At 41.2% G+C, this 25,655-nt stretch overlaps 2 protein-coding genes across 3 annotated transcripts in view; one reads left to right on the forward strand and one right to left on the reverse strand.

The window, feature by feature from the left end:
- IFT80 (intraflagellar transport 80) overlaps positions 1–1,474 on the forward strand; it is a 66,878-nt gene extending 65,404 nt beyond the window's left edge. For both annotated transcript variants that reach the window (XM_070945021.1, XM_070945020.1), the window contains one exon: positions 866–1,474. In XM_070945021.1, the coding sequence (XP_070801122.1) occupies positions 866–979 (114 nt within the window). In that variant the 3' untranslated portion in view covers positions 980–1,474. The remainder of the gene's footprint in view (positions 1–865) is intronic.
- A 14,107-nt stretch (positions 1,475–15,581) lies between these two features.
- On the reverse strand, positions 15,582–16,250 carry CUNH3orf80 (chromosome unknown C3orf80 homolog). The gene has a single exon (XM_070946126.1). The coding sequence runs from the start codon at positions 16,248–16,250 to the stop codon at positions 15,582–15,584; it is 669 nt and encodes a 222-aa protein (XP_070802227.1).
- Positions 16,251–25,655: the final 9,405 nt, after the last annotated feature.

A 25,655-nucleotide genomic window follows, 5' to 3' on the forward strand; every position in this document is an offset into this window, starting at 1 on the left:
AGGCTGTTTGCTGTTTGCTGCAAGGAGGCAAATTGCTGGGAGACAGAGGCAGATTTTTTTTCTTGTTTTCCTCCCCAAAAGCTAGGTGGAAAGTTGCAAGTTACTTTGATAACCTACAGTTGCTGTCACCTATAGCAGTCCCACCACTGGTACACAACCTCCACCGCCCTCTAAGTCTTCCCTCAACATGTACAATTTGTGCTGGGATGCCAAAGCCCTCTTCTAGCCTCTCTCAATTCACATGCTACCCGCCCTGGGCAAGCTCTTCCTTGATTTGCACATGGCATGCACTGGGCCTCCCAAACCCACCCCAGCTTCCCTTGTGCAGCTGATGCCAAGCCTTTCAGGTAACATCTGGCTCTTTCAGCTCACATGTGTTTTATAAAAGTCCTCCCCCCCACCCCTGGATCTCTCCTGGCCTTTTTCATACCTTACAGCATCATCTACTTCTTACCTGGGACTCCTGCAGCTGCCCGCTTAATGATCCACATGTCTTGAGATTACAACAGCTACCAAGACTGCCAGGATTGCTTGTATGGTCATGTAAAATTGCATTTTACAATTGCATCGTTTAGTGACAGCAATCCCAGTCCCAATTGTTATCATAACCTGAGGATTGTTTGTATTTACCTAATTTAGTCTTTTCTATCATACTACTAGTATTTTCCCCCTAACTTAAAATTAAGAAGAATTTTGAACCAAAAGTAAAATGCAGAACCAGAGCAAGCCTAAACAATCTTCTTAGGCTAAGCTAAGGAAATCCCAGATACATGTATGCACACACAAAAGCACACTCATAATTTTTTTCTCTGCCCAGATAAAAATATTTTTCTTTTTTTTCCCACTCTCCCTTTTGATTTTGCAGCTTGATGTTAACTGGGATAAAATCAAAGCTAAAATTGAGTTGGAAATTGCAAAAGAACGAGAACGAGCTACTGCTACTCCAACAGTCAGAGGAAGCATGATCATTCAGCGCTGAGAGTTTCATTGATTTTATGAAATATGAACTTTGTATATGTAATTCAGTATACTAAGTTACTGATAATATTTATATACATGTTTAGTTTTTATAGTTACTTTAGAAAATGAATTTGTATGTATGTAACCTGCTGGAATGATAAATACATTTTCATTATAATGTTCATATGAGTACTCTAAATGAACAGATTTCTAATATTATATGAATTGTTTACTACTAATGATGCATGTTAAATCTGTCACATAAACAAATTATCAGCTATTCTGATCATCAACAGGCTATTCTTCAGCATGAAATCTGAGAATACATTTGCTTATTATATGTAGAAGTTCTACAATTAGTTTTTTTTTAATGAAACATGGTAAGATATTTTCAGAAAATATTCTCAATTTAATTTAGCATATCCAATCTTCTTTTGTTAAGATTTCCTTGTTTATTTGTTTATTTATATTTACTCTTGTACAATATTTAAATAAACTATCATTTGGAATGAAATCTCTTTGGGATTGGTGAATCATGTTAAATGTGTAAATATATAATTTTTTAACATTTTATGAGGTTTAATTTCTTGTAAATGTATTTATTTATTTATTTGTAATAGTTATATAACTGCTTAACTTATTATCAATTCTGTGAGGCTTTCAGTCAAAAGTTAAGACACCATTAAAGCCATATTTGGTCTAGTGGTTAAGGTTAGAAAGGGCTAGAAAGCAGGAGACCGTGAGTTCAAGTCCCACCTTAGCTATGAAAGCCAGCTGGGTGACTTTGGGTCTGTCACTCCCTCTCAACCCAACCTACCACACAGGGTTATTGTTTTATGCAAAATAGGAGGAGGAAGGTGTGTTGGATATGTTCACCACCTTGTATTATTTGTAAAAATAATAAAGACAAGATACAAATAAATAAAATGAAAAAAATATATTAAAACTATAAAAGTAAAGTAAAAAATTAAAACCTGGCACCAAGTCAAACTTCTGATGTGCACTCACTTCATTTTATCCCACCACTTGGGAGGGAAAGCTAGTCTTAAAGCTAAGAGGGTAGAGGCCTGCTGAACTTCAGGGGCCAAAGTGGGAGGGACTGTCATGGAAAAGACACACTTCTAGCTCCCATAAGATGATGATATTTAAGGGAAGGGATTGAAACATGCCCACCCTATCTCACCTGGTAGGACAGGTATGATGTCTTTAGGGGAAGATAGTCCTGCAGATAACCTTGCCCTGTGCCATAAAGAGCTTTAAAAGAGATGATCAGCACCTTGAATTGCATCCAGAAAGAAACAAAACAGTGTTGTTACATGGGCAAACATAGGGACACCCATTATTGTGCATGCTGCTGCATTCTAACCAGTTGAAGCTTCTGGGTAGTTTGCAAGAGCAGCCCTACGTAGACCGTGTTGTAGTAATCCAACTAGGAGGTGACCAAGACATGAATGGCTATGAGTAAGGCCTCTTGGTTCAAGAAAGGCTGCAACAGGCACACTAGATGGATTTTTGCAAAGGCCCATTTAGCCACAGCTGCTACCTGCTCCTCAAAATGCACATCAGCTCAGTCTGTAAAAGTGCCACCCCATCAAGAGTCAATGATAATGTATAATTTGGACCTGGGGAGGCAAAAGCCCATCTTGCCACTCCATCTTGCTAGGGTTGAGTTGAAGCCGTTTCCTCCCAATCCAGACCTTTACAACCTCCAAAGATTCAACCAGCATCACCACAGCATCATCTTTCTGGCTAGGGTTGTAGATGTATAAGTCAGAGATGAGTATCATCTGTATATTGATGATATCGGATCCTATGCCAGCATAGGGCCTCCACTAGCAGTTGAATGTAGATGTTAAAAAAGAGCGGTAAAATACTTGAGCTCTGGGATAGTCCACATTGTTGGAAACACCCCTCCACTTCCCTCCCCTATCAGCACCAACTGGAACTGGTCATGGAGGAAGGAGTATAACCAGGGGTGAAATCCAGCAGGTTCTCACAGGTTATGGAGAACCGGTAGCAGAAATTTTGAGCAGTTCAGAGAACTGGCAAATACCACCTCTGGTTGGTCCCAGAGTGCGGAGGGAATGGAGATTTTGCAATATCCTTCCCCTGGAGTAGGGTGGGAATGGTGATTTTGCAGTATCCTTCCCCTGCCACGCCCATCAAGTCACACCCACCAAATCACACCATGCCCACCAAGCCACACCCACAGAACTGGTAGTAAAAAAATTTGGATTTCACCACTGAGTATAACGCACAGTAACACTGAAACTGGCTCAGAAAGATACCATGGTTGATGATATTGAAAGCCACTGAGAGGTCCAAGGTTGTACTATCTCCATCCTGAGCCTTCCAAAGGTCACTGACAAGTGTGATCAGTTTAATTTCATTAGCCTGAACCCAGACTGAAATTCTTATTAAGAATTTATAAAAGTTCAACATACTATAAGGTCACTCAAGATTTTATTTTTCAGCCAAAATAATCAGCTTTTGAGAGCTCTGAGAACTAAATTTTGCATACATCAGAACCAAAGGACAAGAAACTGGTAATTTTTTTCCATAATGCCCAAGTAAGATGATTGAGCATATAAAAATAAATGTATTATGTGAAAGGTATGTACAGTTATTTCATGCTTTGGATATGATTCGTCATTCATTTCAAAGGAATCCTGGCATATTTGAAAGTGCATCCATAGAACTGTATCCTTAGATGGAAAGTGGATAACCAGGACACATCAAGACTATAGACTCTACTTACCTTAAGGCAGCCTATTAACCATAACTAAATAAATACATATTCAAATTAGTGTGTACACAAGTTCTAAAAAAATATTCGACTCTTTTCTCCAGATTTACACAGAATTTGCTGTTCATTATCTTTTCTGCATTTTGGATACAGTAAGAACTAGTTTGAGAATTGTTTTTATTTTATTTATTTTTATTTATTTATTTTTGTCAAGAACATATTTGGTAATAAGTATAAGCATAGATTGGATACATAAAATAGATATAAATAGAAGAAACATTAGAACAGGGGCAGTAGGCACGCTGGTGCTCTTATGCACGCCCCTTACAGACCTCTTAGGAATGGGGTGAGGTCAACAGTACACAGTGTTAGATTAAAATTTTGGGGGTTTTGGGATGAAACTACAGAGTCAGGTAGTGTATTCCAGGCATTGACCGCTCTGTTGCTGAAGTCATATTTTCTGCAATCAAGTTTGGTGCGGTTTACCTTTCTAGTCTTGCCTTAGGCACAAAACCAGCTGGGTGACCATGAGCCTTCTCTCAACCCTAAGAAGGAGGCAATGGCAAATCATTTCTGAAAAACCTTGGCAAGAAAACATCAGGGACTTGTCCCAGTAGGTTCCAAGAATCAGTTATGACTGAACAGAAGGAGGGGAAAAAAATAAACTACTTCTCGCTATCACATTTTTATTTTTCTTATCACAGCTAGTATTCACATGTTTAACAACTTCTTCAAGACTTTCTATCCATTATATTTTTGGAAAAAGTAAAGTTGGCTAAGTTATAACTGAAAAGAAATATTAGATTAAAATATGTAATAGAATGTAGCCCTTGCATTTGTTTAAAATCCAAAAGCAGCAAACTTACACAAAAACATTAGGAAAATACCAAGCTATTACACATCCCAGTAGGATCTTTATGGGCACTAAAACACAGCAGGCCCGGCTTCAAATGGGAATAATGCCAAAGTAAAAATGTTTCAAACTATGAGGAAATTTGAAAAGTAACAGGTTTCATGAATATTTGTTTTGGCCTATAGTACAAAAGCATTAAATAAGTAATTTAAAATAATTTACAGCACTGAAATAATTTCAGTTCTGTATCTTTCATTCATATTTAATGAATATGCCATTGTAATAAAAAATTGAGACATGAGAGAAGGAGAAATGTTTTGTGGAGAAAGAAAATGCACTTAGAGCTTCCTCATAATCCTTCTCAGTCAGAAGATAAGGGAAAAAAGGGAAGAAGGTAAGACAGGCCCTGTTATGTTAGACGGTCTACTCTTGTCTTTTTTGTGGTGGAATGTGCACCTGCAGAAACAGAGGGACATGGTTTTGCCAAATCAGAGCCCTCCCAAAAAGATGCCTGAATTAAGAGACTGCTTACTCCTGAAATGGATGGAGGAGAGGAGGAGAGATTCCCAGTAACCATATCCTAGAACAATGATGGCTAACCTTTTTGTCCTTGTATGCCGAAAGCACGCACGTGCGTGCCCGCCCCCATAATACAATGCATGCACAACACCCCCTGCGCATGCATGCGCCACACACACCCCACGCATGCTCCCCCGCCACGCGTGCATGGGTGCGCGACACCCCACCCTCAGTGCCTCATTTTGGGCTTAGCAGGCCAAAAGGCCTCCCTAAAGCCTTCTGGGACCAAAAAAGGGACAGGGGTGCAAGGGCACACCATTCCCCCCCCCAGTCCACGTATGATATGTCATACACTAAATAAATAAATAAATAAATAAATTGAATTGGATACAATTGATCTAATATAAATCGATGTGTTATGCAGAAAAAGTCAGCCATGGCTATTTTAGAATGGCTTACTGCATTCCAGATAAATAACATGCTGGAAAAATAGCATCATTGATGTCCCCTTCTCATTGTTGTGGCCTATTTAGAATTTCTAAATAAAATATATATTTTAATAGCAATAGCAATAGCTCTTAGACTTATAAACCACTTCATAGTGCTTTACAGCCCTCTTTAAGAGGTTTACAGAGTCAGCATATTTCCCTCAACAATCTGGGTCTTCATTTTACTGACCTTGGAAGGATGGAAGGCTGAGTCAACCTTGAACCGCTGCAGTACTGCATTCTAACTACTGCGCCACCAAGGCTGTTTTAAGGCTAATTGTTATAAGTTCTTTCTTATATTTTGGACCCAATGTCTGGGGAAAAAAGATTGAAATCACTATTCCTTTGTGGTTTGTAGACAATGTACAACCGGTAATTGTACAAGGGAGTTTGGTGATCATATGTCTCTTGGATTCTTGAAAAAAGTAAAGCTGAAAATCTTTGCATAAGAACATTGGGGGAAGTGGGTATAATCATAAAAGGTAGAAAGAATTGAAATATTAAGTTCAGTCCCTCTGCTGCAAACAATGTTTAATACAAGAATTTTGTAAGCATTTGTTCGTCCCAGATAATAAAACCCAAGTAGGTTTAATCTTATATGTAGAGAAATACTATTTAGAGCAGACTGCATTCTTTTTCATGCTCGTGTTGTATGCTTATTTTTCTATAATTGTGAGGTATAAAAATAACCACAGAAAATGGCTTAAAAGGTTTTGCCTTTGCTATTATTTTTATTCTTCTTGGCTTTTAATGAAAAAAATCATGAATAATTAAAATTAAAGATAATCAGGGAACAAAAAAAAAAGAAAAAAGAGAGGAACAAATATAAACATTTATTCAATAGGTAAAATTTGAATTGCACTTTTTGTAATCGAAAGGTTCAAGACATTTTCTTGTTGTTAGTTTTTCAGTTAGAACTTTTTTCCAAACTTGCGAATAATAAGTTACCCTCCTGCAAGTATCTGTTATACTATGCAACATTGAATTAATTATTTTATAGTTTTATGATTAATTTGTTTCATAGTTGATATGCCTGGAATAAATGAATGATAAAGTAGGCTAGAAGTGATTACAGGTAGTCCTTGATTTACGACAGTTCGCTTAGTGACCATTTGAAGTTACAACGGCACTGAAAAAAGTCATTTAAAAGACCATTTTTCACACTTATGACTGGCAGCAGCCCCACAGTCACATGATTTACATTTGGATGCTTGACAACTGGCTATGACATTTGCAGTGTCCTGGGATCATGTGATCACTTTTTGCAACCTTCTGACAAGGAACGACAATGGGGAAGCCAGATTCACTTAACAACCGTGTTGCTAGTTTAACAACTTCAGTGATTCACTTAACAAATGTGGCAGGAAAAATCATAAAATGAGGCCAAACTCATTTAACAAATTTCTCACTTAATAACATAAATTTTGGGATCAATTGTGATCGTAAGTCTAGGACTACCTGCACCAGATTGTTAAGTAATTTTGTGAAAAATTTAAAAAATTGGCCTGAGTCAGTAACTGAGGAGATACCCTGTTTTCCCCAAAATAAGACATCCCCTAATAATAAGCCCAATCGGGCTTTTGAGCGCATGGCAATAAGGCCAAGCACTTATTTCAGGGTTCAAAAAAATATAAGACAGAGTCTTATTTTCGGGGAAACACAGTAGTTCTCTAGCAATGGTAATAATTTGATTACAGCCCTTCAACATCTTCTAGATCGGGGTCCCCAGCCCCGGACCTCAGACAAGTGAGAACCGGCCAGCACCAGCCCATAAAGCTTAATTTGTACATGTAGCAGGCCACATACGAATCCTTCCCCTTCCCCCCCCCCACTCCTGCCGTCATCACTGCTGCCAGTCCATGGAGCCTGGAAAGATTGAGGACCACTCTTCTAGATGTTTCCCCCCTTTCTTCAGTTCTTTTAAGTCAGCCTTGGCTCTTTCCAAATATATGGAAGTGCAAGTTTCTCGGAAAGATTTTCAGAAGTTATTCGCTCTTGCTGTCTCCTTTGTGGAATGGGAAAGAGTGATTGGAGCAAAGACACCCAGCCGGCTGTTATGCCCAAGGCAGAATTAGAAGTCCTGTTTTCACAGTTTCCAGCCAATGTCTTTAATCACATCAGTAAACTTGATTTCAAGATTTGATTTGTATAAGGTAGTTTTAGAATGTTTTCATGCCATCTATAAATTATTTTTATGATAAATTTTTGATGAGTAACTAAAATAGATTTGAAGAGAATTTTGTGCTCTTGAGAATTTCAAGCTTGTTTTTCTCCTGTTGCTGGATGCATATTAATATTTTAACTTGTTATGCCTTTAGTTCTTTATTTCCTTGTCTATACTTAAGTATAATTAATGGCTTCTGTTGGACAGTAAATAAAGATTAACTAGCTCAACACATTTTTCTACAGCCAATTACTGTAAAGGCAAAGGAAATCTGATGGTAAAAATGTTAACAACCTGAAGAAATTGCCTTACACATTTGGGGTTTCTGGCTAGCAATTTTCCTTGCATTCAGGTCCTTGGAAGTTTATTATTTACTTGAGCGGTGGCCAAAAATAAAATAGATTTATGAATGAAACTAACTAGCTTTGGTAAAGTTCTAGGGCTTTACCATGAGGTGCAAATGCTAAATGTGTTATTAAAGGCTTTTTAATGCAGTCTAAACCAGTGGTAAGTTGTCCCCAGTTCAGACCAGTAGTAAAACTGGCAGGAGGCTCCGCCCACTGACCTGGACGTCATTATAGGTGATCTGTGCATGTGCAAGAAGTGCGAGTGCGGGCACGATGCAAACTGGTAGTAAAGGTAAGTAGGGCCTGGTGGCTCAGCAGACTGATAGCATTGTGATTAACACCAGCTGTCTGTAATTACTGTAAGTTCGACTCTCACCAGGCTCAAGGTTGACTCAGCCTTCCATCCTTTCTAAGGTAGGTAAATTGAGGACCCAGTTTGTGGGGGCAATAAGATGACTTTGTATAAATATACAAAAGTATGAAGGCTATTGCTTAACACATTGTAAGCCGCCCTGAGTCTCCGGAGAAGGGCGGCATATAAATCAAATTAAAAAAAAAACAAAACAAAAAAACCCCACCCTTGGTCTAAACCTATGGACACAGTACAGGTTAGTCATCAACTTACAACAGTTCATTTAGTGGTCATTCGAACTGCACTGAAAAAAGTGACTTATGACGGTTTTCCACACTTACGATTGTTGTAGCATCCCGATGGTCACATGTTCAAAATTCAGATGCCTGGCAACTAATTCATATTGATGACAGTTGCAGTGTCCCAGGCTTATGTGATCACCTTTTGCAAGCTTCTGACAAGCAAAGTCAGTGAGGGAGCCAGATTCACTTAACCTGAGTTACAAACTTCACCACCGTGCTGATTCATTTAACAACTGCGGCAGGAAAGGTCATAAAATGGGGCAAAATTCACTTAACGGTCTCCGATTTGAGAAGCAAAACCACTCAGAGAGAACAATGGGGAAGAAATTGGCAAGCAGTGAAAAGGATAAAGGCTTGTCTTTTGGCTTTCTTCATTGCTCTCTGAAACCTCATGTTAGCAAGAAATAAGAGCCAAGGTTTTCATCTTTCACTTCCATCTTCCTATCTGACACTAAGAGGATGTTCAAGAAGACAAGGACATCAACACTTTCACAATCTAAAGTATTGTTTAGGGCAGGGGCAGAGGTGGGTTTCAGCAGGTTCTGACTAGTTCTGGAGAACCGGTAGCGGAAATTTTGAGTAGTTCGGAGAACTGGTAGTAAAAATTCTGACTGGCCCCACTCCAGGGGTGGGTTCTAAATTTTTTTACTACTGGTTCTGTGGGCGTGGCTTATTTTGTGGGTGTGGCTTGGAGGTCATGTGACTAGGTGGGCATGGCTAGCTGGTCAGAGTCATTTCCGGAAGGTCCTCACACTTACGACCAGTCCTTGCACTTATGACTCGACTCATTTGTTTGCTTTTAACACTGATCAGCTGTAGGACGGCCCTTTGAAACCCCGCGGCAAGAGTTTAAACAGGTTTTTCCCTCTAGTCATCAGCTGGGACTCAGGAGGCAGCAATAGATTGCGGGTGGGACCAAATAAAAGGTAAAAATAACGTGGGAGGGTGGGGGGGGAGAACCGGTTCGGTGACATCATATCGTCACCACTACTGGCTCGGCCAAACTGGACCGAACCGGGAGGAACCCACCACTGCCCCACCCCCATCTATTCTCTGCCTCCCAAGTCCCAGCTGATCGGGAGGAAATGGGGATTTTGCAGTATCCTTCCTCTGGATTGGGGAGGAAATGGAGATTTTACAGTATCCTTCCCCTGGAGTGGGGTGGGAATGAAGATTTTACAGTATCCTTCCCCTGCCACACCCACCAAGCCATGCCAAGTCCACCAAGCCACACCCACAGAACCGGTAGTAAAAATTTTTGAAACCCACCACTGGGCAGGGGTCTTCAACCTTGTCCACTTTAAGCAAAGCTGGCTGGGGAAGCTGGCTGGGGAATCCTGGGAGTTGTAGTCCACCAGGCTTAAAGTGGCCAAGGTTGGAGACCCCTGGTTTAGGGTGCTTCTATAAACAATTAGAATAGAAAAGGCCAAGGCAGACTTTTTTTTTTTTTTTTAAAGACATCCTTCTCTTTCTGTGTATGATTGGAAGAATATGTTTTCCTTTCCAAAGGGGAAAAAAGTAACAAGGACACCATTTCAACTTTCTTCTGTATGCATTTTTACAGCCAGTAATGAATATATGTTCAAATGCCAGCATATCCTGCATTTTTTAAAAAAGGACATAGCCTTCTAAAATGGTTTCATCTAATAAGTGCAGCATGAGGAAAATGGTACTCAGGCTATAGAAACAATAATGTATTGCTCTATCTAACCACAACCACGGAAGTACCTGCTAAGACTGCAGTGAAGAAAAAAGGCAACTGAATGGCAGCGAACGGCCATTTATAATCTTCCAGAAAACACTCATCAACTATTCAGTGGGCTCACCGTGAGGAAAAGTTACGGAGAATATTTTCAGCATTAAAGACAAAGCAGTTACGACTCCAAAGAACACCCAGTTTACCACTTCTTAAGAGATGCTAAATCAGAATGGTTGGTGTTTTTTTTAGTACAAAGGAGATGTTTTAATCATAAATTTCATATTTGTTCATACTATTATTTTTACCTTTAGACAGATAAAAGTGGTTCTGAAGCCACAGTAAAGGCTTTAATTCTGTCATCCTCAACTTTTCACATATTAATCATGGCTTCAAGTTGAAAGTCAAGCCCCAAAGCTCACATCGATAGAGCAGGACACTGTCAAAGTAAGCAAGCTGGTTATTGGGCAATGCATCTATCTGATTTGGGGCAGCTGAAATGAGTAGTTTTTGTGAGGCCATGAAGAGTTTTTTTATTTGTCATGAAAAATCTGAAAATTCATTAGCGGCAGATTTTTCATCCTCATTTAATTAAATAGGCACCAGTTTCCTCCTGTATTTCTTAACACAAAAACATATCAAATTCAGCACCTCCCCAGAGTCATCCACTCTTTTGTTATTAAATGATCTTAAGTATGAAATTGTACATAAACTACCTTAAGTGGGACTAGAAAATATCGCTATATTTTGTTGGGACATCAGCTTCTCTAGCTTCTGGATTTCGAAGGCTTTATCCTAATAGCATATGAAGCTTTAGTTAACTCTGATTTTTTTTTTCCAATCCAGTTTTCCAGTTTTAGCATGAATCATTGAAACTTTAGCTAGCAACCTTGGTTGGGTTTAAACATGTAAGAGTAAAGTATGGTTAACTAGTTATGATTCAGCATGCCATGTAAGCATGTTTTTCAGATATTAGATCTTTAATTTAAAAAAAAACACTGAGATAGCGATCCCTTAAAATGTTTAAGATTTCAATGGCTGGGCTATGACTAATTTAAAGCATGAATGCCCTTGATGAAAACCACTATCATAACAAAGATTACTGTACATACTTGTGGATAAACCAAGGATTTTAGGTGCCAAAAATTGAATTTGGCTAATCCACAGATGGGTTTGTCCGCAGAGATATACGGTAGATTTTTCCCTCAGCTTTTTAAAAAATATTCACAAACTTTTTAACCTAAATACCATAAAAATGTGCCGTGCACGGATAAACCAATTGCAAACATTAAAACAGGACAAAAAAATTCAAGGGTTGACTTCCCTGCGGATGGGTGAGTATATACAGTATTACTTTTTGAAAATAACAACGCTATTTACAGAGGATGGGATCATGACATCACAACTGAGACTTAATAAATGTTACATGTAGATAGCTCCTGTTTTTGAACTGTATCAGTTTTTTTTCCTGACTTTAGGAATTGGTACACAGTTATAGATATGTACTAAATAAAATAATAATGATAATGATAATAATAATAATATTCTAAGAAGCTGCAGTCTCCTTAGAAGTCTTCTAAGAAATCAGGAACGATCTCCTGCGGCAATTCTGTCCTGTTTTTTCATCTTCTATCTGGCTGCAGCCCTGTTAAGTCCAAATCGCACTTGTAAAAGTTTGTATTTTCAATGCTACTCTAAGTTTATACTATGGTATGTAACATGAGCCCCAACGTGTGAACTGTAGTGAGTAATCTACACAAACTGAAAACACTTGGAATGTGACCCTTTCGAGCTTTCTCTGATGCAGTTTTGTTTGTATTTCCAACCCTGCTGAAGCAATGGGCCAAATAATACTGGAACCACATATATTCTATATGTAATTTGAATCCCCATCTTATGGATACAAAATGTGTTGTAACATTATTGAAATGCAAAGCAACAACAGATTGTAGGTTTATCTGCCATGGAGAAGACCATAATCAGGACTTCTTTTGCTCTGTGGGATATCCCATTTAAATAAGTCGAATCAAAGTATTATTAACTAGGTTGTTTGTGAAGCACATCCTATTCCTACAAGCCTCAAATTATCTTTTGGAATTCTCGGTGAAATATTTATTTTTCTTCTCATTAATGCTAGTTTTTGCAAATATTTGTCAGTTTGTATTTTGCCTTTTCTGTAATATGAAGCTAATGTTTAACGTGTTCAAAGATAGAAGGAAGAATCAAAGAATCAAACCAGAGGTGGTTTTCAGCAGGTTCTGACCAGTTCTGGAGAACCGGTAGTGAAAATTTTGAATAGTTTGGAGAACCGGTAAATACCACCTCTAACTGGCTCCACCCCCATCTATTCTCTGCCTCCCGAGTCCCAGCTGATCGGGAGAAAATGGGGATTTTGCAGTATCCTTCCCCTGAAGTGAGGAGGGAATGGAGATTTTACAGTATCCTTCCCCTGGAGTGGGGTGGGAATGGAGATTTTACAGTATCCTTCCCCTGCCACGCCCACAGAACCAGTAGTAAAAAAATTTGAATCCCACCACTGGTCCAAACACATACTACTTGCAGATGCTTAGACATAAAAGCCCAGCTAAGAGAGAACAATTTGAAGTGCAGAATTGGTAAGGACAGAAAGCACTAAGTACTGTTATTTTCTCCATAACAGTTGCGATGTTCCTTGAAATGCTAAGCATTTCAAGCAGCATTTAAGCACTTAGTAGAAAACAATTTTGTAATACTGTGTAGCAAAATCAATTCCATATATTAATGGCAAAAATTCATAATTACAAACAAGCCAATTGAGACGCTTATAGCCACACTAGCTGCACTGTTATCTTCCTCCACCACTTTTTAAGTGTGCAGAAACTAGAACTTCCACTTACCTGAATATCCAGATTTATTTATTTATTAATTTTTTTATTTATTAATTTATTTATTAATTTTATTTCCAGACCGCCCTTCTCCCGAAGGACTCAGGGCAGTGTACAGCCTGATTAAAAGCACAAAGACAGACAAAATTTTAAAATAATTAAGATAAGTAGTTTCTTCTGTAATTCTGATACTTCAAGGAAGTCATCTTCAAAATACATTAGATTAATATTCTGATTTAGGTGTGATGTAAGTTTTTGTTATTGTTTTAAGCATAACTATTAATCCTCTCTTGTGATGCTACCAACAGCTTGGTCTTCAGCAACAGCTGGTTTTTACAGATGTTTAGCCAATCCTCCGTAACTTTACTTAAAAGTAAGGCATATCGAGATAACTAAATGAGGTGGCTCTTAAACTAAAGTGCACAGTTCTAAATTCAACCAATGTAAATAGGATTGTGTTTAGAAGACAATTTTCATAGTAGAACTACTTGGAACTGTGGCTTATGCTTGGTTGCTCTTTCTTACATACACTCTCTCCCCTATTACAGGCCGCCAACACCACCAAGATTTTCTATTTTGCATGACATTATCCAGAATTATGGTTACCATTTCCAGCATTATAAAATGTGCCTAATGCTAGGAAGTACCATCACTGCTGTTCCAAGTGGCCATCATAAGCCTGATGAATCAGGTATAGACCAGAAGTGTGTGTGTGGGGGGGAGGGGCAAGCAAATGGTTTATTAACCAAGGTCACTTCTCTAATCTTAGTCCTTTTCAATAATTTAGTGCACATCAGGTGGTCAAAGTACTTCTCAAATGTTATCTCAGCAATGCTTGCAATTGCCCAGTAGTCCATATTTTCCTTTGGTGGCCAAGGATAAAATGACAACTGAAGTATCCTCATGAGCTGGAGTTGGGTAACTGCCAAATAACTAGTTCTATATAGCAAAGAAATATACAAATAACTTTGGGAACAGAAATGTTAGGATATACTTAAACATCTCAATGAGATGGGAAGGGGGGGTTTATACAGAGATATTAACCTGCACAAAATATTTAAAAGGTGATGTACTATATATAATCTGCAACCTATCTGTAGTATCAGTATAAAAAGTTGCAGTGGCCAAAAAGGCAACTAAATGAAAAAAAGGGAACTATGGCTCTCCCTCAAATAAAACTTGCATTCTTATTGTTCTAGTGTTATATTAGGATGGCTTAGTATATCATTGTCTATAAAGATTCTCAGTCATCCATGTCATGGTTGTCCCAAAGGTGCTTTTTCAAGAGGCAACTGGACTTTCTGGTTTTTCTTCAAAGACGTTTCTTCAAAGCTTCAGAAGCTTCTTGGATGAGAAGTGAAACATCTTCAAAGGAAAATCAGAAAGCCTAGTTGCCGCTTGAAAAAGCACCTTCAGAATTAATGTATCATTGTAATCAGCGGTCATGAATATTTGCACACTGTAAAATGAACTTTTAATAATGCTTTTAATAATCTACATAAAAAAGACAATGACTGCTTTTTTGTTATTAAAAAAAGCTTTTTAATGAATATCCAGCCCTCACTCTCTCCAAAGTCCCCAAATCTTTCTGAACTTAATGTCAAAGTGCATTTTTTTTAAAAAAAAAGTCCAACCACCAGAAGAGATCCTGTGTCTTTGTCTGGATGCGCTCATCTCACATCCAGCAATGTTGATGGTTTTGCGTAAGCAAATTTCTCCCAGTTACTTCTTGATGGGCATATGCAAAATTCAGGAAAAGAGAAATTTAAAACCAGCATGACCTGGATTTACCGCAAGTAAAAGAATCACTCTCTTCCCTTCCTGGAATTTTATTTTGCATTAGGAAGGTACATAGCGCACCCACACCATACAGGGAAGGACTATTTAAAAAAAACAAAAAACCAATGTAGCTCGTACTTGTGAACGTCTCCCATTTGAACGCATATTTAGACTGGCACTTAAAAGATGCCTGTATTACCATCAGGCATCTCAAATGTGAAAAGGCTGGCGGTGTTTTCACAGGCAGAGGCAGAATCCGACTTTGCTACAAAGGAGCTTCTCTCAGGAGTGCAACTTCGCAAAAACGGGGGAGGGGAGGATCAAGGAAGACCCTCCAGTCCCCCTCCCTTTCCCTTCTTTGCTATTTCCACCGCCCCTCCCTAAATTATCTCCCCACAGAAAGCGGGGCTCCGGCGGAAGATCTTTGGCCACGCCGACGGCGCGGCTCCTTCGATTTTGGCGGCAACCCACCAGCTGCGGGGCGCTGGGGAAAAGGCGGGGAAGGGTCTCTTCAGCTGCCTCTGGTCCAGGGATCCGGCTCCGCGAGGCCTCTGCCCGTCCCGGCGGCCAGGCTGGTGACGGGCAGGACCAGAGGTTGCTGGGGCCGCATGGATTCCTCGTAAGTGGGCAAATATTTCACCTCTTCGTAGCTAGGCAGCTGCAAAAAGACGGGCGAGACGACGTGGAGAAGAGGGGGCGGCAGGGACGCCTCCCGGCCCCGGCTGTCCAGCAGCGAGTCCTGCGAGGTGGCGGCCGTCCCGTTCAGCGGGGTGACGCGGGAAAAGGAATCCCGGTCTTCCGCGTCGTCATCGTCGTAATCCTCCTCTTCCTCCTCCTCTTCTTCCTCGTCGTCCTCCTCGCCTCGTTGTCCCGGGCGCCGGCGTCGCCTCCCGTGCCTGCGGGGGCTGGGGCAGATGATCCGCTGCAAAAAATACCCGATGGCGAAGAGCACCAGCAAGATGAGCAGCCCGGAGAGCTTCCGCACGAACCAACCCACGTTGTCCAGGAACGTGTGGAAAGGCAGCTTGCAGCATTTGGTCTCCGCGTAGGTGGCGTTGCCGTAGCTGCAGCAGCTCTCCTGCGCGCCGCATTTCTGCGCGCCGCAGCTGCCTTGGCAAGGCTGCCACAGCAAAACGGCGCCCAGCGCCAGCAGCCCCGGGGGGAGCCTGCCGCCCGTCATCTCCCCCCTCCTCAGGGAAGAGGAGGAGGAGGAGGGCTGCTGCCCTCGCTCCGGCCCGCCACCATGGCCCGCCGCCTCCGCGCTCGCTTCCTCTCCGGCTTTCTTTGCAAACTCGCTTTTCCCGGGCGCGCAAGTCCCAAGCCCGGGAACAGCAGCGGGTGGGGTGCCTTCTTGGCAGCTGCACAAGGACCCCCCCCCTCCCCTCCCGCGCGCCTCGCCTCGCCTTTCAGGCGGGATCGCCTTCACTCCCTCAGCCGAGATCTCGGACGCGGCGAGGCTGAGCGGGTCTTGCTGGCGAAGGCGGGCGGCGAGGCGGGAAACGCGGACATGTTGCACGCGGGTGGTGTCTGCGCAGCCGGGCAAAGGGTTAACGGGGCCGATCCTCTCGGCCTTTTCGCAGCGTTTTAATCTTTATTAATACAGCTGTCGTCTTCTCCTCTCGTCAACACTGGCTCCCCTTCGCTCGGCTGGAGTGCCTCTGCTTAAGTGATTGGATTTCCCTCAGAGCGTTATTTAAATTTACTTGCTCCCGAAGCTGCCTTTCCATATTTCTGATTAAAAATTGATGATCGTCATTTGGCTGATGCTAATAGGCTTAATGCAACTCTTTTTCCATTAGAAAGGTTGTGTTTCTCTGCACCCCCCCCCCCCCTCTTTTCTGGCTGCTTGCCTTTGCTTGCCAAAGTGACTTTTCTTTCCTAGAGAATGTGTAGGACCCACCTTCACATCCACCATGGAGAAACAAATAAGCCAGAAAGAGATTCGGTGAACGAAGTTTGGAAATCCAGCAGATGGAAAAAAGGCAAGACAGCTTTTCCCAACCTTATATCTCCAGATCTAGCTCTAGATCAGGGGTGTCAAACTCGATTTCATTGAGAGCCGCATCAGGGTTGTGTTTGACCTCAGGGGGCTGGGGTGGGCATGGCCAGGGTGGCCAGCTCAACATCACTCGTGTTGGGGGCACCTATGGCGGCCTGAGTGCTCTTTCAGCAAAAACGAGGTCCCAAGCTCCATTTTGCTGGCAGAGGCACTGCGGGCCAATCCTTCGCTATTTCCAGGGGGGGCCTTGCTGGCCACATCTAAACACCTCGCTCGCTGGATTTGGCCCCCAGGCCCTGGTCTAGATGTTGAGTTAAGGAGCTGGTTGGAGATAACAAAAGAGTAAGTGATGATCTCACAACAGGGCAACCTGAATAAAGTTAACTGAATCACAGTTCATTGAATTAGCTGGATTTGCAGAAAATGCTGAGCCGCCAGCAAGCCCATCACATTTCTACTTGCCGTAACTGAATTCACCAGGGTTCATAGAGCATCAAAAACTGAAGTGTTTTTGGGTTCACACACTTAACAAATTTGATGTTCCCAGATAATTGTGGCTGATTGATCAACATGGAGTTAAAGCACATTTTGATGTTTGATTACCCAAACTTTGTAACATTATGATGTTACCTAGTTTGGGTAATGAAATGTCTGCAAGAGATCAACCAATCTCAAGAGACCACCAAGGATTCTTCATTTCAATCCTGAGCTACAAATATTCTCCACTGTTAGAAAGCACATTTTAGTGTGCAAACTTGCTGGACAAAGACTAGGAGAATCTTGCAAACTTATTGGAAGAAGATTGGGAAGGAGTAATGAGGTAACAGTAATGAAAGTAATTTATTACTACAGTAATGAAAAAAAATTAAGCATTATTTCTAGTTATGACTTGGAGTCTAAAGCTTCTACAGATCCCGGGATAGGGAAAACTCTTCTGGGCTCATCATATCATTTTATTAGGATAAAGTCTATTTAGAGAAGTAATATAATTTGATGGAAATTAAAAAAAAAAGAACATTGTATGGTTTGCAGTAGGATAGGGCTCATGAAGGTGATTAAAACCTAAGGGTTTTTTTCCCCCTAACAACAATGGCCCGTCTTTTCACGTGAAAATCAATCTCCAGGAAGTTACAAATTAAAAGCCTGATTTAAAGTAAGAGTGTAGAAAGGGGGCTGAAAAAAAGGCAAAGGTATAGGACAAACAACTTTCAAATGTTTGCTTTCCTTTGTTAACTTGCTTAGGCCTTACAATTATTTCTTAGCAAAACATGATGGTAAAACAATAATAAATGCAACATATTCTAAAAATGCTTGGTTTTCTGCCTTATTTTCTACCTAAATCTCCCTCTCCTGCATAGTACTAATTTAAAAGGCGCTTACGGCCAAAACAGATGTAAAGTGATATTTTTAAGAAAAATCAGTTTTTGCCAGTTGTTTGTTGCATCACGGGCAAAAGTGAAATTGAAATAAGCCCAAATGTATGGCAGTTTCAAAAGACTGAACAGAAATAAAATAGATTATTTTAAAGAAAGTTTTTCTTTAATCAATGCACAAACCCAGTTACTAGCAATGGAGACAAGCTAGATGACTTGTAGGCCATTCAGAGGAGCTCTTATTCGCTTGCTTTCTGGAACCTATTTGCAAAATTCTCCCTGTTAGTCCCATGGTCTCTCTGTCAATTCTACTCATTTTCTGGGCCTTATCTACGGATTTGTCTTTCCTCAGAATTGGGAAATCTTGCTAACTATGTTGAGGACAAATCTCCACAACAAGGTCTTCCTCTCGGTGGCAGTGATAATTTTCCGTTGAAAATGCAATGTAGTTTCCCATGCAGACGTTCTGATCCACAAGGAAGAACCTGATTGAAGTTGGTCATCTACATAGCTCCATTTGGCCTACTCCAGGGTTGTTTCCATCCATCTGGCCACAAGGCTCTGTGCTTTCAGGCCAATTTTGCTTTGGCTCCCGCAGGGAACAGGAAATCTCTAGCAACCAAGTCATATTTTCTTTCTTTTGAGGTTCAAGTAGGAATAGTAAATTCTGGAAAATCTTCCAGTAGGTTGCTATTCCTACCTGTAACCTCCACTACTTGGCATCCCTCTTTTCTTGGCATCTTTTCTGCAGAAAAGGAAGAAAATGGCAAGTTGAAAGAAAAAGAGGCAGGGTCCTTTGTTCTTCCTGGTTCTTTACAGCTACTCCAAGCTCTCATCAAAGCCGTCTCAATTGCTTTGAGGGCACCAAATTTGGTGATCTGTTTTGGAAGCATTAGCAAGACATGAGGGTGGGTAGCAGAGGTGGTAGTCAGCAGGTTCTGACCAGTTCTGGAGAACCAGTAGCGGAAATTTTGAGTAGTTCGGAGAACCAGTAAATACCACCTCTGACTGGCCCCGTCCAGTGGTGGGTTCCTCCTGGTTCCGCTGAGCCAGTAGCGGTGATGATATGTCACCAAACCGGTTCTCCCCTCCCACCCCCCTGCATTATTCTTACCTTTTATTTGGCCCTACCCCCAATCTATTGCTGCCTCCTGAGTCCCAGCTGATTGGCTAGAAGGAAAAAACCTGTTTAAACTCTTGCTGCAGGGCTTCAAAGGGCCGCTCTACAGCTGATCAGTGTTAAAAGTCAGTGTGGTGGTAGACCGGTGCCTCCAAAAACAAATGAGTAGACCGGTGCCTGCAAAAATAAATGGGTAGACCAGTGCCTCCAAAAACAGCTCTGTAAGCAGTTAAAAGCCTGGTAGACCAGTACCTCTGCTAAATCCTAAAGACTTGTCACATGACCATCAAGCCACGCCCACAATAAGCCACGCCCACAGAACCGGTAGTAAAACATTTTAGAACCCACCCCTGGCTCCATTCCCATCTATTCTATGCCTCCCGAGTCCCAGCTGATCAAGAGGAAATGGAAATTTTGCAGTAACCTTCCCTTGGAGTGGGGAGGGAATGGATATTTTACAGTATCCTACACCTGCCACACCCACCAAGCCAGGCCACGCCCATCAGGCCACACCCACAGAACTGGTAGTAAAAAAATTTGAATCCCAGCACTGGTGGGTAGGCAGTGGTTTCATAAAGTGATAATGAAAACACATCATTGGGCTTGGGGGGAAAAGATCTCTGAAAACTGCAAAAAAAGCATTTTGATATTTTAGATTAGATTAGAATTCATTTATGTTTGCCTATCTGCCAAATTGAAAGAAACAAGGGATATTGTATTCCAAAACATCTGGGGACTGCCAGGTTACCTGTATCTGTTTGCTAATGTCTGTAATAGTTTTTTTTTTTTGAAGTTTTTTTATTTTATAGACAAACATACAATACATAATCAATCATACAGTGTATCATGAGTACATCTTTTGTTTCTTCTTCTTACTCCTCCAATCTTTATCATATCTTGACATTATCATTTCATTTATTATAACATTTCTCCCCCATTTAATATATTTATCTATCCTCCCTCCCTCCCTCCCTCCCTCCCTCCCTCTCTCTCTCTCTCTCTCTCTCTCTCTATATATATATATATGTTTTTCTTCTAGCCAGGTTTTCCCTACGTAGCCAAGGTTTTTTTGTAGCTCCAGCTCAGTAAAAAAAGCTCACAAAAAAACCTTGGCTACGTAGGGAAAACCTGGCTAGAAGAAAAACACACATAGACCCTACGAAGAAGTAAGAAAATTGATATATATATATATATATATATATTCAATGGTAAAATTGCCCCCATATCTTAAAGTATTCCGATTCCTTTCTTTCTTTAATTGTCAAAGTCAATCTATTCATATCTGCACAATCCAATATTTTCTTAATTACTTCTCCTTCTATAGGGATTTTCTCTGCTTTCCATCTCTGCGCAAATACTATCCTCACTGCAGTTATAACATGTATAATCAAATATATATTTTCTTTACTAAATTTCTCTGGTAAGATACCCAATAGGAACAGTTCAGGTTTTAAATTTATATGTTGTTGTATCATTTCTTCTAACCATGTTTTAATTTTAATCCAATAATTTCTCGCATCTGGACACATCCACCACATATGGTAATACGATCCTGGTGTCTGATGGCATTTCCAACATTTAGCTGATTTATCTTGAAACATGTCTGTAATAGGTTAAGTTAAAGTATACAATTTGGTTCAGGAACTTCATTGTAAATTGGGAGTTACCAATAGCATATTCTACATTTTCTCACTTGTTCTGCTTAACGTCCAGTATGAAAAAGCTTCTGAAGAACTCAAAAATATGCCCATGACATTTTGATTAGTCTTTAAAATGATTTTTCAAGGGATTAATAAAACTACATTTTATTTTGGATTAGAGCGAATTGGCTGTCATGTCTAAGTTTTGACCACTTAAATGACTGTTCCCTTAAAACAGACAAAGATAAATTGGGGATAAACAGCAACTAGGATTAACCCCTAATTTGCTTTAGATTATCTGGCATTTTGCAACTAGTCACAACCATTGTAGCTACCCGGTTTTCCCCAAAGTAAGACATCCCCTGATAATAAGCCCAATCGGGCTTTTGAGGGCGTGGCAATAAGGACAAGCACTTATTTCAGGGTTCAAAAAAATATAAGACAGAGTCTTATTTTTGGGGAAACACGGTATTTTGTGAACTTCTAGTGGCAGACTTTTTTTGTGTATGTGCGTTCAAAACATACTTTCAAACCCCAAATATTCAGGACCGTTCTTTTATTGTAAATGTTTTAATTTATTGTGTCCCATTATGGAATTGTGTTAGCAGTGAAATGTTAGTTTAGGAAAGTTCATAAATAAAAACAACTATTGAAAATCCCACTGAGAAAAGAGAAAGGTTGGTATAAGGCTTGCAGTCTTGAATGAACTTTTTGCTACAAATCTTGATTTGTTCTTTAACAACATAAGAGTCATACCCTCTCTTCCATAAACTTAACCATAAAATTAACTTTGCAAGTTAATTTAGAGTTTATGGTAGCTGCAGAGAACCGTAGAGATAAATAATTTCCATCTGAAATGAACTAATAGGGTTAAATATATCTAGTTTTTGTACTGTGCATTCTAATGGATGGGAGAATACTTTTGTTGATGACTAAACCCAAACAATCCAAATTTCTTTGTTATTAAGGGAAGAAAACCCTTTGAAGATGGAGTTATGTTTTCAAAGTCCTTCACTAACCACAGAAACTTACACTTTGAAGTTATCTAATGCAGATTTAAAAATCCAATGGTAAGAATATCTCCAGTTAATAGAATCCACCACTCATATTTCTGTTCATGTGCTTGTTTCCAAATATCATTGCAAAGCAGAAAGGACACAGGACTAAAAACAACTTTTCAGTCATGCTGAGTCCCATAAATCAGGCTATCATTTTGACTTTGCATGTTGTGCAATTCAACCATTGCAATTTGCAAACTGTAGTGCATAATGTATGTTGCACGAAGCCAGGCACTTGTGAGTAGATAATTCCATAAAATTATAGTTGAACAAGGCATGGCTTAGCTAGTGTGGCATAAAAATTTTATAAATTGTACAAGAGTAGAGCAAATTCAACAAAAGCATAACTTCGGGTTAAGTAAGTTTTCTTGAAGTTAAAACTCATTACACCACATGGAATTCCTTTTTAAGGACAAAAAATATAAGTTTGAGTTGAAAAGCAATGGAACTTGTTTTCTGGGATGAACAAGCTTTTGCTCAATTGTACTCAAGATGTTTAACTAATTAATATGTGACTTCCGGTTGATGTCACGGCAAGAATGGCTGGAAAATAGCGTAGCTCTGCCTGGCTCCATGAAATTTATTTATTTATTTATTATTTATTTATTAATCAAATTTCTATACCGCCCTACTCCCAAAGGACTCAGGGCGGTGAACAGCCAAGATAAAATACAGACAATACAAATATTAAAAATCCCTTAAAATTATTAAATATTTCGGCCGAAACACAGATTAAAACACCCAATTTATAAAATCACGAATTCAAAAATTTAAAATTTAAGAATTTAAAAGAGGGGAGTTAGGCCAGGCCAGCTTGCTGAAATAGAAAAGTTTTGAGAGCATGGCGAAACGTGCGCAGGTCCGGGATCTTCCGTATCTCTGGGGGGAGCTCGTTCCAGATGGTAGGTGCCCCCACAGAGAAGGCTCTCCCCCTGGGGGCCGCCAGTCGACACTGTTTGGCCGACGGCACCCTGAGGAGCCCCTCTCTATGGGAGCGTACTGGTCGGTGAGAGGCTATTGGTAGCAGAAGGCGGTCTCGTAGATACCCCGGTCCGATGCCATGGAGCGCTCTAAAGGTGGTAACCAAAACCTTGAAGCGCACCCAGAAGACCACCGGGAGCCAGTGCAGCTCGCGCAGGAGGGGGGTCACATGGGAGCGCCACGTCGCTCCCATAACCACCCGCGCGGCCGCATTCTGGACCAGCTGGAGCCTCCGGGTGCTCCTCAAGGGGAGCCCCATGTAGAGAGCATTGCAGTAGTCCAAGCGGGAAGTAACAAGAGCATGAGTGACCGTATTTAACGAGTCCCGATCCAGAAAGGGACGCAACTGGCGAATCAGGCGGACCTGATAAAAAGTCCCCCTGGCCACGGCCGTCATATGATCTTCTAAAGACAGCCGTGAGTCCAGGAGGACACCCAAGTTGCGAGCCCTCTCCGTGGGGGGCAATGACTCGCCCCCAATAGTCAGTGATGGCGCCAACTGACTATATCGGGATGTCGGAAACCACAGCCACTCGGTCTTGGATGGGTTGAGCCTGAGCCTGTTCCTCCCCATCCAGATCCGCACGGCCTCCAGGCACCGGGACATCACTTCAAGGGCATCATTGGGGTGGTCCGGGGTGGAGATGTACAGCTGAGTATCGTCAGCGTACTGGTGGTACTTCACCCCGAAACCACGGATGATCTCACCCAGCGGCTTCACATAAATGTTGAACAGAAGGGGCGAGAGGACCGACCCTTGTGGCACCCCACATACAAGGGGCCTCGGGGTCGACCTCTGCCCCCCTGTCAACACAGACTGCGACCGGTCAGAGAGAAAGGAGGAGAACCACCGTAGGACGGTGCCCCCCACCCCTAACTCCTCTAGCCGGTGCAGCATGATACCATGGTCGATGGTATCAAAAGCCGCTGAGAGGTCTAATAGGACCAGGACAGAGGAACAACCCCTGTCCCGAGCCCTCCAGAGATCATCAACCAACGCGACCAATGCCGTTTCCGTGCTGTACCCAGGCCTGAAGCCCGACTGGAACGGATCCAGATACGACGATTCATCCAGGTACTGGGGGAGCTGTTGCGCTACCACACTCTCAACAACCTTCGCAATGAAGCGAAGGTTGGAGACTGGACGATAATTTGCCAACACTGCCGGGTCCAGGGAAGGTTTCTTGAGGAGAGGCCTCACCACCGCCTCTTTCAAGGCGGCAGGGAAGACACCCTCACTCAAGGAAGCATTTATAATCCCCTGGAGCCAGCCTCGTGTAACCTCCCGAGAGGCCAGCACCAACCAGGAGGGACACGGGTCCAGTAAACATGTGGCTGTGCTCAGTCTGCCCAGTATCCTGTCCACGTCTTCGGGCGTCACAGAATCAAACTCTTCCCAGATAATACTCACAAGACCTGCCTCTGTCCTCCCCGCTGAATCTACCCAGTCAGAGTCCAGATGTTCCCGAATCTGAGCGATTTTGTCATACAGATACTGTACAAATCCTCGGCTCTACCCTCCAAAAATGCAGCTGGCTACTGCTTGCTGGGATACCTATGGGGTTAAGGCATCCTGGAGGGGTGGTGAAAAAAGGAGAGGCACTTCATCAATCACAAGGAAACAGCAATTTCCTTGTTGATCTGAAGAAAGCTCTCCTGAATGGCAGCATGACAACCGCCATTTTTGGTCAGTCACAAGCTGGAACACTAAGATCTTGTGCTGGAGTGGTGTGTGGACAGAGCAGTGAAATTGGGTGAGAAAATTTCCAACTGTTACTTTAGAGATTTAACCTAAGTTAAAAGTTCCAAAAAATGATCTCCAAACATTAAAAAAGCGGCGATTGGATTTATGGAGAAAGATTAAAGACTAAAAACTAAAGAGGAAGATTAAAGATTTAGAAGTAAAAGAAAAACCTAAAGGATGATTTAAAACAGAAAGCCTGGAAAAGCCAAACAACATTGTGAAAAGTGATTATTGGGAGAAATTGCTTTTCTAAACTCTAACTCGCCTGTGACTGGATGACAATCCGCTGTTTTTGGCTTTTACACTGTGGTTGGAATTGTGAGCAGGGGAGCCATCTACTGGAGGAAGAAGATTACTGCAACATGTAAAATTCAAAGGAAGGTGATGAGAGAAAGTAAACATCTGGAAAGCTACCTGACCTTGACTTTATTTTAGTAGGCGATTTGGATGCTGGGAAATATTTACTGAGCTTTTTGAAGATTCATAAGGCAAATTAAATTAAACACTAAAACTTTATTGGAACTGTACAGTGAAAAACGGATTTGAAAAATTTGAAAAAACTTTGTGGGCTAAATTGGATTTGGGTTAACATCACCGGGGGGGGGGGGGGAAGATAAATAAGACTTTAAAATCTGGACAATTGGGAAGGTGTAAATTGGAAATTATAAAG

The sequence above is a fragment of the Pituophis catenifer genome, unplaced genomic scaffold (assembly GCF_029215685.1).
Source record: "Pituophis catenifer annectens isolate HBS135680 unplaced genomic scaffold, rPitCat1.0.hap2 SCAF_6, whole genome shotgun sequence".
NCBI classification, from domain to species: Eukaryota; Metazoa; Chordata; class Lepidosauria; order Squamata; family Colubridae; genus Pituophis; species Pituophis catenifer.